Below are 17,415 nucleotides of genomic sequence, written 5' to 3'. Positions count from 1 at the left end.
GGAGCAGGTCTATGATCTTTATCAGGCTCGTGTTGGCAAAAGCCAATGACATGAAGGGAAAGGAGAAGAGAAAGGCAAATGACACACAACAGGCCCTATGACCAATGATCACTTGAGACCCTGAGCTTTCTAAAGATTAGATTAAAATATCTAGTTGAAACAACCACCTTGTCATCTTTGGGCAAATACACAGCCTTTAAGGTCAGGCTCTGTTCATGCGCCCCCAGGAGAACCTTTGCATGTCCACGTCAAAGAGTGACGAGGAGCACGGTCTGCTCTGGTGGCAGATGTAAGAGGCCATTTCACAATCCATCCATCCATTTTCTGAACCCGCTTTGACCACGCAGGGTCGCGGGGGGGGGGGGGGGGGGGGGGGGAAGGGGTGGCTGTTGCCTATCTCCAGCGGTCAACGGGCAATCAGGCGGGGTACACCCTGGACAGAGAGCCAGTCCATCGCAGGGCAACACAGAGACACACAGGACAATCACACACACACACACACACACACACACTCACACACACACACCTAAGGACAATTTAGACGGACCAGTCAACCTAACAGTCATGTTTTTGGACTGCGGGAGGAAGCTGGAGTACCCGGAGAGAACCCACGCATGCACAGGGAGAACATGCAAACTCCATGCAGAAAAATCCCAGGCCGGGAAGCGAACCCAAGACCTTCTTGCTACAAGGAAACAGCTTTAACCACTGCGCCACTGTGCAGCCACCATTTTACAATGTTCAGTTAAAATCTAAACAAACTATCGAGAGGCAAAGCTCCACTGCACTAAACACAGCCCCCAGCTCAAGCAGGATGACATAAACTTGTGTCTAAAAGGGATCCTATCGACCTACAGCAGTTTTATCACAACACACTCTTTCCTATTTCTGATGTGTGGGTCATTGCACACTGGGCCCAGAGGCAGCTCTTGATGTGTATTGTGGCAAATATACCTCACCACCAGAGGCAGCTCTTGATGTGTATTGTGGCAAATATACCTCACCACTCTCAGGGGAGGACAAGTGAGACTAGAAACCCAACATTGTTTTTCTGTGAGTTCATCTGGCACTAGCTTCTCATAAGAGAGCATCTCTGGTACAGTGAAACCTGGATAAGAGGAAAAAAAAGCTGGATGAATTAATTTATAATGCACCCATAGCCTTGGTTCAAGACAGCTTATAAAAAAAAAAACACTGGCTGCTGCCAGAGCCTCTGATGGAGCACACATCAGGTGAGGGGTTGAAGAAAGAAAGTAAATGGTCATCTTGACCGAACCCAGAGGAGCGTCTCAAAATGCATTAGATATGCTCCTCCTACCCTCTTAGTTCTACCATCTGGCTGCCATTATCCTCGGCTGCTTCAAGGCAACTCGGTAGAGAAGAGTCCATCACTGCCATCCAGTGAGAAGAGTCCTGGTGCAGAATAAAAAGCCTTAACACAGGTGCATCTACTCCAATACACTGCCTCTTTTCACAAGTTTCAACAAACAATGAATGGACTTTTAACTTAGTTAACCTCTCATGGCTTTTAATAAAGTGTGTTTCCTAACACACACACACACACACACTCACACACACGACGGTGGCACAGGAGTTAAGCGCTCGCCCCGTAATCGGAAGGCTGCAGGTTCGAGCCCCGCTCAGTCTGTCGCTGTCGTTGTGTCCTTGGGCAAGACACTTAGCCCACGTTGCCTGCTGGTGGTGGTCGGAGGGACCGGTGGCGCCAGTGCTCGGCAGCCTCGCCTCTGTCAGTGTGCCCCAGGGCAGCTGTGGCTACATCACAGCTCATCACCATCATTGTGTGAATGTGTGTGTGAATGAGTGAATGTCTGATTGTGTTGTAAAGCGCCTTGGGGGGTTCCAAGACACTAGAAGGCGCTGTTTCAAATACTGGCCATTTACACACACACACACACACATTCCAGTGGCCTTCATTTAAAAAGCCATACGTGGTGACATTCTTCCTGCTATGAAAATGGGCTCTATGTAGGACAAAACACAATCCGTCAAACAAAACATGAAGCTGTGTGAACTGCTAATAATAAAACCCCAAATACCCTCTTCCTGTCACTACACTGGAACAAGCTGTCATTTGGGCTCGTTCTGTGATTTCCTGCAGGAAGAGTACAGATGATAACATAAATGGCAGCAGTTTCCCCAGAATGAAAGTCTCAGTGGCAGCGTACTCAGACTGTCCAAAAAAGAAGTGGGATGCCTACATTTTTAACAGGTTCAGGCTGCATGCTCCATGGGGGAAATGTTAATTCCCTCAGAAGTCATCAGATAGATGTAAAAGCTCTCTCTCTCTCTCTCTCTCTCTCTCTCTCTCTCTCTCTCTCTCTCTCTCTCTCTCTCTCTCTCTCTCTCTCTCTCTCTCTCTCTCTCTCTCTCTCTCTCTCTCTCTCTCTCTCTCTCTCTCTCTCTCTCTCTCTCTCTCTCTCTCTCTCTCTCTCTCTCTCTCTCTCTCTCTCTCTCTCTCTCATTTAATACATGGCTTTCGATCAGAAATGTCCGTATGAAACAACAATGAAAAAGTACACTTGGACCAATCACAAAGCTAGAAGGGTATTTTGATTATACAAATGATTATAAAATTATACAATTTCATAAACAGATGAGTTAAAAATAAAATTTGAGTTAAAAATAAGAAAATAAAAGGTTTATGTGAAAGCACCTTTAAATAAAAGGTCTTCAGCAGTTTTTTTAAACGTTTCCAGGCTGTCAACACTACGTAAGGATAAAGGAAGATCATTCAAAAGTTGAGATGCAACAGTCGCGAAGGAGCGATCACCTCGACTTTTATCTCTGGTCTTTGGAACTTCTAGAAGGTTCTGGCGGGTGGACCTGAGGGCTCGGGTTGGAGCATAAGGCTGTAACAGTTCAGTAATATAGGGAGGAGGTTGTCCACGTAGAGCATTGAAAGTTATAATCATGATTCTAAAATGAACTCTAAAGTTAACGGGTAACCAGTGCAGAGACATTAGAGTAGGAGTGATGTGTGCTCTTCTGTTTGCTCCAGGAGCCCTGCTGCAGAGCTCTGGACCGACTGAAGGAAGTCAAGGACTTTTTTTGTTAAAACATGTGAAAAGTGTGTTACAGTAGTCTAGACGTGAGGAGATAAAGGCATGGAGAACCATTTCAAGTTCATGTTTGACACCAACCTTCGCAGTCTGGAGGTATTTCTTAAGTGATAAAAACTGCTTCGGACCGATATTTTTGGGTGACCTTCAAGAGACAATGATTGGTCAAAAACAACACCCAAATTCCTTAAGTTTGTCTTGACGGCAGAAGATAAAAGACCAAGTTTTGGACTAATCAGTGAAACCATTCTCTCAGGGGAAATAATCAGACATTCGTCTTGTTAACACCTTAATCTAACTGAAATGTCTCCCCAGACGTCCCTAGTGTCTACAGGAGCGGTTTATCACTGAGTTAAACAAATCAGCTGTGTTCATGATCTAAAACATGCAGGAAACATGCTGGAAGCAGACTGCAGCGCCAGATATGTCAGCTCAATTTTTTTCTAAGTCGCACAGACCAGACCCGCAACTCTGAAGCTGCAAGTGGAATATTCGGGTGGCCTTCATTAACCCTGTAAAGGTTCATTTTAGTACAAACTGGCTCAAGAGAACCATTTTAAAAACCTTTAAAATCTGCAAATTAGTTGAAAACAGCAAACAAACAATATTCTGTCCCTCTTCCCCTTGCCCATAAATTGCCACCTCTAGGGGAACACTTTTGGTAATTATAATGCAGCAGCGCCTGGGTTGCCTTTCAAAGAGTTTGGCCGCTGAGAAATGTAATGGAGAACCATTACATGAACTAATTACTGTTTGTTTGTTAAATGTGTACTAACACACCACCCGTGGATTTGAGATACTCATTTCTGGGAAACAGAATACACAAATGAAAACGCTCAACATATCCTGCTTAACGAAGAACAAGTGTACAGCATACTATGTCATTAATTTGGTTGTATTACAGTACACCCACGTAGCAGATTTAACAATGGGCCCAGACATAAGCAGGTAGGCTGCTTCATGAAACAACAGTCTCAGACTTTTCTGTGGTTCTCTCTTTGTTAGGCACTGCTCAACTATCTCTAGCTAAAAAAAATCCTTTGAAGGTTTTAATGAACTCTGCCGTGAACGTGAATCATTCGTTGCTGTCAATTAATCTTTGACTTTAATAATCTTCCCAGCACATTAATCTCTCCTGAGATTATGCAGGTTCACCAGCACACTCTTTGGCCAGGTTTCACACTTCATGAAGTGGTTTGATTGGATTATAACACAATTATTTAAATATTTTTTTTGTCTTTAGGTCTTTCAAGCCTGCAACATGAAATATCAGTCAGAAAATAACGATGAACAGCTTACTAGAAAATCCTTATGAGATAATCATTAATGTTCTTCGTGCAGTTATAAAAGTATTAAAATTGGCATGTGCCACCTGTAGTAACTATGTCTTAATATAAAGAAGACCACATGTAAAAGAAAGTACTATTCCTGTTAAAGAGATAGAAACACTGGAAATGTGTCATTAGTTTGGTAATTTAAGCATTATAAGGGTTTTACAAGAGAGAAACAAGAACACTTTTGAAGGTTTATTAGGGTTCGATATTATTTAAAGGGACAATATGGAAGTTTGACAGCCAAAACATGTATAGAAATAATAAATTTCTTCTTTATACATTCTCCTGCAATGCCCTGGTCCTGTAGAATGAGCCCTGGCATTTTTACTGTGATTGCCTGTTTTTCTGTAAAATCACAGAAAAAGAGAGATGCTCGGGTCGAGCAGGCTGCTTCATGCGCGTTCACGCTCAGGCATAGCCCGTAGCATTTGCTATCCGTAGCTTTAGCAGCAGAGAGAGAGGCAGTGCCAACTCAGCGACTTTGTCGCTGTTCCTAACGCCTAGTGACAAAGCTAGCTACATTTCTGAGGACCCTTAGCTACTTTCTGTAGAACTTTCTTCTAGATATTTCCTGCAAATTAGCAACAAAATAGCCATTTTCGCTCAGAACCGTTCTTTTAACGTTTCAGCTGTCATCAAGGATATAAATGTTACAGATACAAAAGGCATCACTGGCGCTTTAGCTCACCTAGTAAGACGCTGGACTCTTGTGCAGGAGACCTGGGTTCAATTCTGGATGAGCATATAGTTTATGTAGTGCTTATTTTTTACATTAATGATATATTTTTTTACAGTAAGATGCCCAAATTTTTATTTGAGACTCACTGAAAGGCATTGAATTCACAGATAAAAAAGATGTGGGTTCAACTTTCATTTTGGAACAATTTTTCAAGCAAGGGAAGGGAATGATCTGAGCATGCAGGAGGACTGACCCATCATAAACCTTTGTCGGCTGTGCTGAAGAGAAAGGTACAGAACCAAATTACTTAATTAATTAGCTGCACGTTCTCCTGTCCTCTGGGCGACACACACACACACACACACACACACACACACACACACACACACACACACACACACACACACACACACACACACACAGACACACACACACACACACACGCACGCACGCACGCACACACACAAGGGAATGTCTCAGCTGTTATTTTCGTTAAGGAGTGTGCACGTACAGCATGTGCGCCTCGTGCACGAGCCTGCTATTGAAGCTGCCTTTACGCTTTTGGCCTGAGGGGCAATCGCGAGCATAAAAATTAAAAACTCCGTAAAGTCCCTTTAAGTTGATACTAGGATTTATGGTTTGGGTTACTGCGATACACATTGGCATGACTTAGGATAGCTTTACTGGTTATCAAACATGTTAAAATATGGTGAATAATATGACAACGTAGTGTTTCCATAATGATGACGACAACAGCTATAAATATTTTGACTACAGGCAACTTCTGTAAATGTCCCCACGCAGGTCATAGTAGAAATAAAACATCTTTTTAGGTGATACTCAAACATGCTTTCAAGTTATGATTTTATTTTATTTTATTACATTTTGGAATAAAGTTTTGCATTTCATAAAACATCTAAAAAACTTCATCCATTAAGTCTCTTCTGTTGAATGCAGCAGACCTCAGCTGTTTGAAGATTTATTACTGTGCGTTTTTGTCCTCTCACGAAAGCAAACACACCTAGAAATGATGTGTTTAATTGTCTTTGTTTTATGTAAATTTAATTTCTGTGTGACTGTGTGTGACTGTGTGTGTGTGTGTGTGTGTGTGTGTGTGCACTCATGTTTCTGCCCTGTGTAAGCTAGCTCATTTTGCAAGCAATTATATTCCCCTAAGCAGCTCAATGAGCAAGTAAATGGAGTGAACAGCAGTTGAATGTATCTTGTGACAAATAATCAGTGTGTGTGTGTGTGTGTGTGTGTGTGTGTGTGTGTGTGTGTGTGTGTGTGTGTGTGTGTAAACTTGTCTTTATATGCTTAAGTAGACTAATTTTAACTTTTAACGTAGTGTGTGGACATTTCCACATTATGCAAGAGGCCTGACTTCACCAAACTCAGTACATTTGATGACTGCTTAAAGTCACAACAAATGAGCTGGTTTATGTCTATCAGAAGCAAAAACAGTTGCTTTTAGAGTTGTTAAAGAAGTCTGGTGACAAAACGTAACAAAACATCAAAGCATTTATACAATGCACCTTTGACTTTCATCTATAGAGGTGGATGTTGTTGAAATTGCTCAATAAACAGGTACAATTTGAAATATTAGAATATGGTGCAAAAGCCTGATGATGTCAGTAATTCAGCTTAGACCGAGAGACCATCTAAAGGCTCGGGAACTATTTGAATTTTTTTAAATTCATTTACTCATTAGAGGGTGGCACTTAGCGCCTAGAATGTTGAACCTTTTCACAATATTTTGAGATTTAGAATTTTGAGTTTTCTTAAGCTGTAAGCCATAATCATCATAATTATAACAAGTAAAGGCTAGGAATGTCTGGCTTTGTATTTAATGAGACTATCTCATGAAAAAAGGTTCACTCACCCCCTGGAAAGAGCCTTACTCCACCCACACTTCCTGTTTGAAAAATGTGCCTAAAGGATTTTCTGACTGGCAGAGCAAAAGCGTGGCACTGAGGCAATGACTGACAGCATCCCCTTCACCGCCCTATTAATCCACCAATCAATAAGAAACAAAAATGATTAAACATAATCATTTCCCATGGGAGAGACAATTTCTTAATTTAAAGATTCTAATTTTAATACATTTGCAGTGGTCTCTAGTATGAATGAATGCTTTGTAGGTCGTATTGGGAGGATGACATCTGAAACAACGTTCAAAGAACGGTTCGAAGCGAAAATGGCTATTTTGTTGCTAATTTGCAGGAAATATCTAGAAGAAAGTTATACAGAAAGTAGCTAAGGGTCCTCAGAAATGTAGCTAGCTTTGTCACTAGGCGTTAGGAACTGCGACAAAGTGGCACTACCTCTCTCTCTGCTGCTAAAGCTACGGATAGCAAATGCTACGGGCGATGCCTGAGCGTGAACGCGCATGAAGCAACCTGCTCGACCCGAGCATCTCTCTTTTTCTGTGGTTTTACAGAAAAACAGGCAATCACAGTAAAAATGCCAGGGCTCATTCTACAGGACCAGGGCATTGCAGGAGAATGTATGAAGAAGACATTTATTATTTCTATACATGTTTTGGCTGTCAAACTTCCATAATGTCCCTTTAAGCTGAATAAAGCAAAAATAATTGCATACATCATCGTGAGAGAAAACAAAAAGAGAAGCCAGCCCCCTCACTCTCTCTCCCTTTCTCTCTCAGAAATGATAAATCAATTGCAATAATGAGCTTGTTCACTTTATACTTAATTTTCGTGCAGAATAAGCTTCAATCTTTAAAAACTTTAGATGCACATGTTGCACCATTTACCTCGTTTCCTCGTTCAACTGGTGTTGACTGAATCTACGTTCATTTAACCAGATTTTCTCCAACTTTGTGGATCCTACTTTTTTCTCACATTGTTTTTAAATGCACAAACTTTACCAATGCTACAGCTCTTCAAATAGAATAGAATAGACTTTATCGATCCCACATTGACCGATGACCACGCAATGTTGCAGAGACGTGTCAACCATGACAGCCCTACAACATCCATAGCCTTGAGATACCCAGGACGAACCTCATCCGCCCCCGGGGCTCCGCCGCTGTGTAGTTGTTTGACTACCTCAGCAACTTCTGCCCCTGAGATTGGACAGTCCATCCCCAGGTCTCCCAGCTCTGGTTCCTCCTCGGAATGCGCGTAGGTGAGATTGAGGAGCTCCTCAAAGTATTCCTTCCACCGTCCGACTATAGCCCCAGTTGACATCAGCAGCTCCCCATCCCCACTGTAAACAGTGTGAGCGAGTTGCTGCCTTCCTCTCCTGAGGCGCCGGACAGTTTGCCAGAACCTCTTTGGAGCCGATCGATAGTCTTTCTCCATGGCCTCACCAAACTCCTCCCACGCTTGAGATTTAGCCTCGGCAACTGCCACTGCTGCACCCCGCTTGGCTATCCGGTACCTGTCTGCTGTCTCCGGACACCCACAGACCAGTGTTATTAGACCAATGTGAAAATGAACCAAATGTACAGAAGAGTCATCTGCAAACTTAACATGAAGACACACTTGGAGAAGCAATCATAACCACCTGACAGATTTTAATGCAAATCCACCATAAAATATTACATCTGTTACACTTCCAGGACAGAAGGAAGAGTTTTATGCTCATACAAGCCATCATCCTTTAGTCCTCCTATTCTTATCAATTCATCCACTCCATCTCATCATCCTCTTAACAGAGACTTTCCATTCCCCAACATTTTAGCTCTCCAAAACACATTTCTCGCTCCGTCAGATCATCACCACCCAAATCTTTCCAGTGCCGTTCTCCCCCACCATTGTCCTTCTCTGTCTCCTAAACTACGCCTCCTTCTTTCCCCAGCTATCTTCCCTTTTGCTCACTTCATTTCCACATTAAGATTCTTTTTGTCTCTCTGCGTTATCCTCCCTTGCCCCCTCTCTCCGTTACTCTCCTCTTCCAGCCGTCTCTGTTTTCCTTCAGGATTCACACTGAAATTGAGGGAAAACATCCAAGCGTGAAATAGTCCAGAGAGGCTTCTTGACGCTGACTTGTTATTTCATTTTCAGGATGAAACAAGGGCATTAATACTTAAAAAGCATGTCTGCTCAGATGGAAGACACTAAAGAGAGTCATGCCTCCATCCCTTCCTGAGCTGCTCTTTCTTTAATGCTTGTGTATTTGCTTCCTTACTCGGGTATAATTCACTCTCTCAATTACACAAAATGCATTCAGTTTTATTCCCACAGTGAGAGTGTTTATGTTCAAATGTCCATGCCAGTCACTTTGTCTAAGTCTCATTTTTCCTCAAAATCACCAGGAATTGTTATGCCTTCAGATGACTCCTGTTTTATTTCGGGAATGATTGGTCTCAAGACTTATTCTTTTGAGGTCTTTGACCAAACGAATGTTGCAATGTAGGGCGGCAAATTACGCCAGTGAAATAAAACAAAAAGAAACGGGCAGCAGCAACAAAACGAATGGAGGGCCAACGAAAACCACAATAGAGATGCCAAGGACACGACAGAAAGAGAGGCGAGGAGAATGACGGAGAATAAAAATGACAGAAACAAATTAAACGAGCGATAGCGACGCGATTTGCAGAAATAATGTTGTTTATGCTGAAGCCAAGCACAATTAACTGTGGCACTGCCGGGCACAGCGGATACTTAGACATGCTTATTAGTCCAATGAGAGATGAGCATTTCCTGGTGCCACCAGGAGTGAAGCAGGAAAACATATGATCACAAGAACGGATAAGCAGAGGACAAAGAGCTGGGGGAAATAACGTGTGCTCAGTAAAGAACAACAATACGAGAACAGAGCTTTTCCAGCTGCTTTGATACCTAAACCTGAGAGCTCCGTGTCTCCTTATTATCGTCTGTACCTTCATCACAACAAGAAAAAAAAATACTGCTCAGACCGCGACTCAAGGGAGAGAGGAAATTACTATCTTCTGATGTGGATTGAGACCGGGTAAATACATGTTAAGGAGGTTAGTGTGTGTCTGTGTGTGTTCATGCATGTGTGTGTTGCAGCTCGTATATAACAGCTGCCTGTTGGATGGATTTTCATTCTGAGCAACAATCAAGCATAAGGATGGACTCTGCGGTGTGTTCAAATGACACGTGGTCATTGCTACAACTAGACACTAGGACTAATGTGGATGGGTGTGCAAGAGTGCATGTGTGTTAGTGTGCGCTTGTGCAGGAGTGGATAACTACTTCCTGTAAATGTGTGTATAAGCATTAATAGAAGGGGTCTGGATCACTAGATCGATAGAGAAATTACAATGAAGCGGATTTCGATTCGATGTTGCCAATATCTCGAATTCAGCAACAATACAATTTTGGTTCGATTCAATTTAGGATTCACCAGTCGATAAAAAACGATATTTTAAGTGACTGTACACAGTCGTTTCCCAGGGGAGAGATGTTATCTTCATTTCTTCACGGACTGTTTTCTCATGTCTGGTGATGTGCAGAAACAGGTGGAAAACGACATGTCAAAGGAGCTTTGAAGCAGTTTTCAAAATTAAATAGTATTTAATACTTATTCTATTGATGTTTGCATTTTTGGATCAATGACCATATAATTAATGTGTTATTACACATCTAATTAAAAACATTATCTATAAACTAAAGCCATAGTATGCAACATTTCCATTTTTTTTACATCATTTTCTTGAGCCAGTATGTGCTAAAATGACCTTTTACAATGTTAATGAAATGTCACTCAGACCCCACCGCCTTCTGTGGCCAGAGTACTGCACTTGCAACTTCAGAGTGGCAGGGCCCCTCCTTGATGGACTTAATAAAGTGGAGCTGACTTGCCAGCAATGCAGTCTGCTGCCAGCATGTTTCCTGCATGTTTGGGACAACGAACACAGCTGATTGATTTAGTGATGAATCACTCCTGTAGACACTAATGAAGGCTGACGAACGCACAGCAAGAAGATAAGTTTCACTTTTGGTTTCGTTAGCAGACCAGAGGAGATGCTAAAAGCAAGCCAAAACTAGTATATCTCTAAAAAGTGGGAAAATACAGATAATGGGTCAAATGTTCAGGATTTCATTTTTTATTTAAAATTAAATGAACTCCAAGGCAAAGTACGTTGAGTACTTACTGGATGGAGTTCTCAATGCGTGAGATGGTGAGAAACGCCGCTAGATTAGCAGTGTATGAAGAGATTACGATGAGAGCGAACATCCACCAAACGCCCATCATCATCCGAGTGGCAAGGGTGGTGTAGGGAACTTCTCCACCTAGGAAGGAGAGGGGGGAGGAAGATAAGGTGGTGGGTAAAAAGGAGAGGGGAGGTAACGGGATAGAAAAGAAAAGAGAAAAGAGGAAGGTGGGAGGGAAATGAGAAGAGACAAAATTAGAAAGAAGCAAAAAAAAAGAAGGAAAAGAGAATGGAAAGAAGGAATGAAAGACAAAAGAAAAGATAGAAGCAAAGAAAAAAGAAAGGAAACATAAAAAAGCAAGGGAGGGAAGAAAAAAGACAGAGAAAAATAGTTTAGTCAAATAACGTGAATTACAACAACACACAAGCAGATTTTGGTTTTGAAACAGTGAAAAGCATCTTGAAGGATTATGTGCGGATTAACCAAGTATGATCTGATCCTTCAGTTAAAACTGGATCTTCACACTCTACGGTAGCTAGTTTAATAAGTCATTTCTGACAAATCCTCACTACTCACATAAAAATACACTTAAATCAATGCTAGACCCAAAAGCAGCAAATATAGAAAGACAACAAAATGAGTCCAAACATCAAAGCAAGCCTCTGACCAGAACATCATCAAGAGTCGTGACAGTTTGGGAACACTGCATAAAAATGACTTCCTTCTTTCCCTGTTTCTTATTTTGCCAATCTTGCCTCGAAAAATTACACAGATCGCTGTTTTTAACTCCCGTTAGATTACAAAGTGTTATTTCCATCATGCAGTCGGAATAATTTCAAGCCTCAGAAGTTTTGTTTTGTAAAATAAAACAAATCAAACAATCAAACAAACAAACAAATAACCAGCTGTGTGTGCAAATTTATTTAATTCACCTCTGGGCCCCGAAACAAAGAATTCATTTATTTGTGAAATAAAGTTTTCATACGATTTCTCTATTATAGGAACCCGTCCTTTTCAGACATATTGTGTTTAAGCTTAATGGCAGTCGAGGCTTTGTATGCGATTAACTGTTTATTTCAAATAAACACAATCACACAGAACAAGCTGTTCCCTTATTGTTCATGTTAAATACAAAATACCTTCATTCAACCCTAAAGAAGGGAATTAACGTAAATGTCAAGGACAACCTCATCTTTTACTCAAACTCAACGTGACACCCACGTAATCCCATTTATTTGATGTTTTCCTCATTCACTCATACTTCCTAGTATGGATTTTTTTTTAAATATTTGTTTACTTTTAAAACCTTCGTCACTGTCTCTCTACCGATTTTCTCCATTTTCTTTTCATCTAGTACCATCTCATCGACATTAGGTTTTGCATCTAGCCCAAAGGCATAATGTCTAGTACTCTACACCAGTGGTTCCCACTCAGTTTAAACTTGAGAAAGCGCATCTGCCGAATACTTCAGCAATGTGTACCGAGGTCAACTCTGGACCGGATCGTCGCACACCTTTGTCTCCTCTGCCAGCCAAGGTGTGACCTGGATAAACATCCTCCGAGGTCCGGATCTAACGGGGGTCCTGAGTACGGTGAGGCAGAACACAATAGATAGCGTTCTGATGCAGTTTTTCTAATAAGAACTAAAGTTTAATTCAAAACATAATTTTTCACTCAGATTCACCTTTTCTCTCCCTGAAGCAATCTCAGACACCTGCATGCACGCATTCATAATTCCATCATCCTCAATCTTAGCACATCCAACACAAGGTCTATTTGTGCAAGCTTAAAATATCAACTGTTAAAGATTGTCCAACAAGGTTGTCAATGTTGATTGTTTTCCTATGATTGTCATTTCAAATCGTTAGTTTAAATTGAAGAAATAAATATCTTATAATTTAAACTTGTCTTTTCATTGAACTGAAACACAGACAAACGGATATGATCGTCAGTTTATCGATGAAAACAACCTTTGAGTCTTCTTATCTCTATAAATCTGGTTATTAATTTTGTTAAAATTAATATTCCAGATTATTATGTAGAATGTAGAATGGTTCATCTTTCAAAAAAGAGCCAACCCCCCCCCCCCCCCCCCAATTTTGTCTGCGCTGAGCTTGTGAGATTATCAAGATAATTTGTAAACATTACATTAATAAAATCCCACCAACACGCCCAATAGTACAATCACACACTGTATAATAGTTCTAATTGGGTATGTCTGCATAATTAATCACTTCTAATGTGTGGATCTTGGGACACAGGAAAGGGGGTCCTCACGGATGTGTCCATGATTAGTTGATCTCTGTCACACATCTGCTTTTTGACCTCCTTTGAAATTTGTCAAACACATTTTTTTAAGTCTAAACAGATGAACTTATAAAGAAAGCTGAACAAAGAACCAGTAAGAATGATCCAACACCGTTGTTTCTAGATAAAGCTGCATGAATGACCTTTATCTTTGAGCTCCAGACTCACGAAGTGACCAGATTAACACTCATTTTCAAGCCTTCTACAGTGTTTTTTTTTACTGTCCTTATTGCTTTTGCCAAAATATAAAATTTGAAACATAGCTACAAGTGGCTGAAAACGTTGGTTTTCCTTCACCAGCGGTTTCAGGAAAGGCAGAAGTTGGGATTGAACCTGCAACCTTCCAATTACTGCACAACCACCTGAGGTAGGAAGGCTACGTTCTTTGTATTAAAGGCACCAGTCTGTTGTTATTGAGCAGAGTCCAAAGGCAAAGCTCTGGATTTGAATTGCAACAGAAGATGCAGGTGGTTGAAATGAAATTCCTTGATGGAGTGGTTTGGCTCCACCTTGGAGATCAGCTGAGGAGCCCGATCATCCAGCAGGGGCGTTTTTGTTCCTCCACATCATAAAGAGTCAGCTTTCCACGCTCACAGTTGGTTAGTTCGGGTCAGTCGACGAGAGGAGGAGTACAAATCATGGCCAAAATAGTTTTGCAATAAATTAGCTTTAAAGAAATAAACCCTCTTTAATTCATCAAGACGTGACTGAAGAAAATCTCGACCTACTCTTCAGAAATTCTGCAAAACCATTTTTTCAAAGACTTTTGAAATATTACAATAAATAAGAGGGCGACTAAAAAAACTTGTTTCAGTAAAACAAGTGTTTATCAAAACTACTTTTTATACCAAAGAAAAGCATTTAGATGGATGCTGGTGTTACAAAAGCATACAGCAACCATCAGTCCACTCAACTTAATGAGTGATGTTCTCCACCGAGGGCATTAAAACGCAGTTTAGTCTGCAAGAGTAACTCAGTAAGTTATTGGTGGATTTGCATGGAATTTGCACAAGATTAATGATGTGACATAACATAAAAATGACTGTAAACAACATTGCTTTTATTCAAATAACCTGCCATCACATTCCAAATCACAATAATATCTAAATATCTGCTCATGTTCAGGGAGAGTTGATTGGTTTAATGACTATGGACGCAAACAGCCAACATCTCAGTTTCTTTCTACAAAAAATACCCACCTGCAACGCTCCTCTTTGCAGTAAGAATTAGAAACAACGGTGCTTCTCTTCTTAGCCCCTTACAGATATCGCCCAATTTTCTTTGGGTTTAAGTCCTTAGAAAACTTCTCCCAACAGCGGGAGAGACTATGAGTGTCTCTTTGCCTGTTTGTATGTTTATGGGTTCTTATATCATGAAGCTGCTTTTGAGAACACCGCCTCGCAGCATCAAAAAGCCCCCCCCCCCCCCCCCCCCCCCCCACCCACACACACACACACAGAGTCTCCTCAATATAGCTCTCTATTGTTTCTATTCCACAGTTTCTCAGTTTCTCTCCTCCTTCTGTGATTCGTCATCCTTGAGACAAGAAATCCATTCTGCAACTTTCATTCATGAAGCATTCTGAGGACGGTGCCTTTCTAAGCTTGGTTGATCTAAACGATTCCATGTGGTGTTATTCAGCCTTAGCAAATCCTTTGGATGTGTACTTCAGTGTATTGTATGTTCGGACCCGGGTCATATTGTGGTGTTGCTGTCAGAGAGTGGCGCTGTCACATTATAAAGTTGCTTGTCTGCATTTGTGTTGCCAGTGCCGCTGATTGAGCTACACTCCAACCTAAAGTCGTCCTGCCTCCTCTTTTAAGTCCTAAACCCAACTCTTGACCTGATTGCAATTTAAATTCAACTTTGCTTGTTGTGTTCTTTTAACGTGCTTGTAACGCTCAAAATTGTTTGTGTCTTTGCAGTGTTGTTGTTGTTGTTGCCCCCCCCCCCCCCCCCCCAAAAAAAAACATCAAGGTACTTTTACTTATTCAGTTGTCAGATCCTGTTTGCTGGCTCACTGTCTGCTCTATAAAAGATCGAAACCCCAACTGAAAATGTCCAACATCTACATAATGCACTTGTTCGGTTAACTAGCTGCCACTGATGGACAGATTGACTAACACTGCAGGCCAAAAATCCCTACTCTCTCACTGATTGGCTGCCATTTCTGCAGCTGTTCTCGTTCAGGTCTAATTTAATCATTCTTGATCTACTTTGGAATTTCTACACGAACAGCTGATCAAATAAAATGCAATGATTTCTGATAGATTTGACTAACAAGGTTACTTTTACAGCAAAACATGTCTCTGAATTTGTACTGCTGTTAGATAAACCCATATGTGAGATCTCCCTGGTAACACAAACTGCTGTTGTCTAGCAGTGTCCACTGAGTGTATATTTGCCAAGCTAAGTACTAATTACTGTTTGTAATTAGTACTTGGCTCTTTGTCCTTTGTCTTTGGTCTCCTCTTGTTTTACTGGAGAGCTGTGAGAGACTCTCTCGGGTTATTTTTCGCTCTTATCTTCCAACCTTTTATCGGATTTAGCTGAATTAACACAACAAAGATAGGCAAGTTGATGGATAACCTTGTTTTAATCAAACTGTTATGCCAGTTGTTCTACTGATATCGTTCACGGGATAAGAGTGCAGAAATAGATTAATTTCATAAGCTTTTACTCATTAAGCTAACGCTCTGCTTAAGGGAAACACAGTGGCATGTTGGTTTAAGTGGGGAATTTCTAAACGTTTGAACAATAACAGGTAAAAATCAAGCTTTTTGGACTTACTACAGTCTATTACATGATACTGATACGCAGCACAAAGACAAATTAAAGACTACATTGTCAAAGGCAAGTTGAAGGCCAGTTACAATTCCATCTGGCCCGAGAGGTGTATTTGAATTATAACGAAGTCATGCTGCAGTAGAGGACTCTGCAAAGCCTCCACAGTCTCTTTCTCTAAGTGCAGATTTTGTCTAAAAACAGGACTGACTCAGAGCAGAGTTCACGCTACAGTTTGACAACGTTGAAGCTGAGAAAATTGAGTGTGACCTTCTTAGTGAATTAGTTTCAAGCCAATGAAGAAAAAGCCAATGGCACTTTAAATTCTGACTGACTCTTGGTGCTCCTGTTCCTCTCACAAACCGCCAAAAGATGTCTGTGTTCACCAGAACAGACACTAAACAATGATCAAAATAGCTCATGTTCTCACTGATTCACCTCCATTCAGTTCTGATCATTTGCAGCACTTTCCCAGATCCCAACAATGGACGAGCGTGAGCTGAGAAAAGATGTCAGACGTGTGACTCAGGATTTTTCAAAGCTACAGAGGCTCTGCTTCAATTCATGTCTAAATTAATTTTGGATGAGAGAGCAGAGTTTTGCTTTAATATTTGAAAAAAAAAAACATATTTCAGTTGAACATTTTTATTTTCTTTGATGGATTTTTTTTACAGTTTTGATCATCAATGAAAAAAATATATTAGAAATATTTAGTAAAAATGTTCAATGAGGAAAAAAGACATGGAAAAAAATTTATATTTTTCACTAAAACAAGTGTAAAATTAGCTGGTTCTGATCAGTTTTCTTAAAAGAGAGAAAAAAAACTTAAAATATCAGAATCGATCTTACAGATGTGGTTGACTCGTGTAATAAATACATTTGCAGTGGTCTCTAGTAGGAATGAATGCCTTGTAAGTTGTTCTCGGGGGAAATATATACCGGTGCACCATTTTCCAGACTACACCACAGCTAAGCTTTAGACGGCAAGTCTTATCTCCTGAAATCTGGACATCTCACCCTGAATTGGATAACAGCAACACGACTCGACCACGGATTTGCAACGAGGATGTTTTATCTCCACTAAAAGCACAAGCCTGGAGGAGCTTCTGCTGTGTGGTGGTGTTGCTAATGCTAACGCTGAGCTT

At 40.9% G+C, this 17,415-nt stretch overlaps 1 protein-coding gene across 4 annotated transcripts in view; it reads right to left on the bottom strand.

The window, feature by feature from the left end:
* Nucleotides 1-17,415, bottom strand: part of grid2 (glutamate receptor, ionotropic, delta 2) — an 812,001-nt gene that overhangs the window by 115,484 nt on the left and 679,102 nt on the right. For all 4 annotated transcript variants that reach the window (XM_070546132.1, XM_070546133.1, XM_070546131.1 and 1 more), the window contains one exon: nucleotides 11,179-11,317. In XM_070546132.1, coding sequence (XP_070402233.1) covers nucleotides 11,179-11,317 — 139 coding nt within the window. The remainder of the gene's footprint in view (nucleotides 1-11,178; nucleotides 11,318-17,415) is intronic.

This window comes from Nothobranchius furzeri, chromosome 17, assembly GCF_043380555.1.
Source record: "Nothobranchius furzeri strain GRZ-AD chromosome 17, NfurGRZ-RIMD1, whole genome shotgun sequence".
NCBI lineage: Eukaryota > Metazoa > Chordata > Actinopteri > Cyprinodontiformes > Nothobranchiidae > Nothobranchius > Nothobranchius furzeri.
Note: the sequence above shows the minus strand (reverse complement) of the source record. Positions and strands in the feature narration are given on the sequence as shown.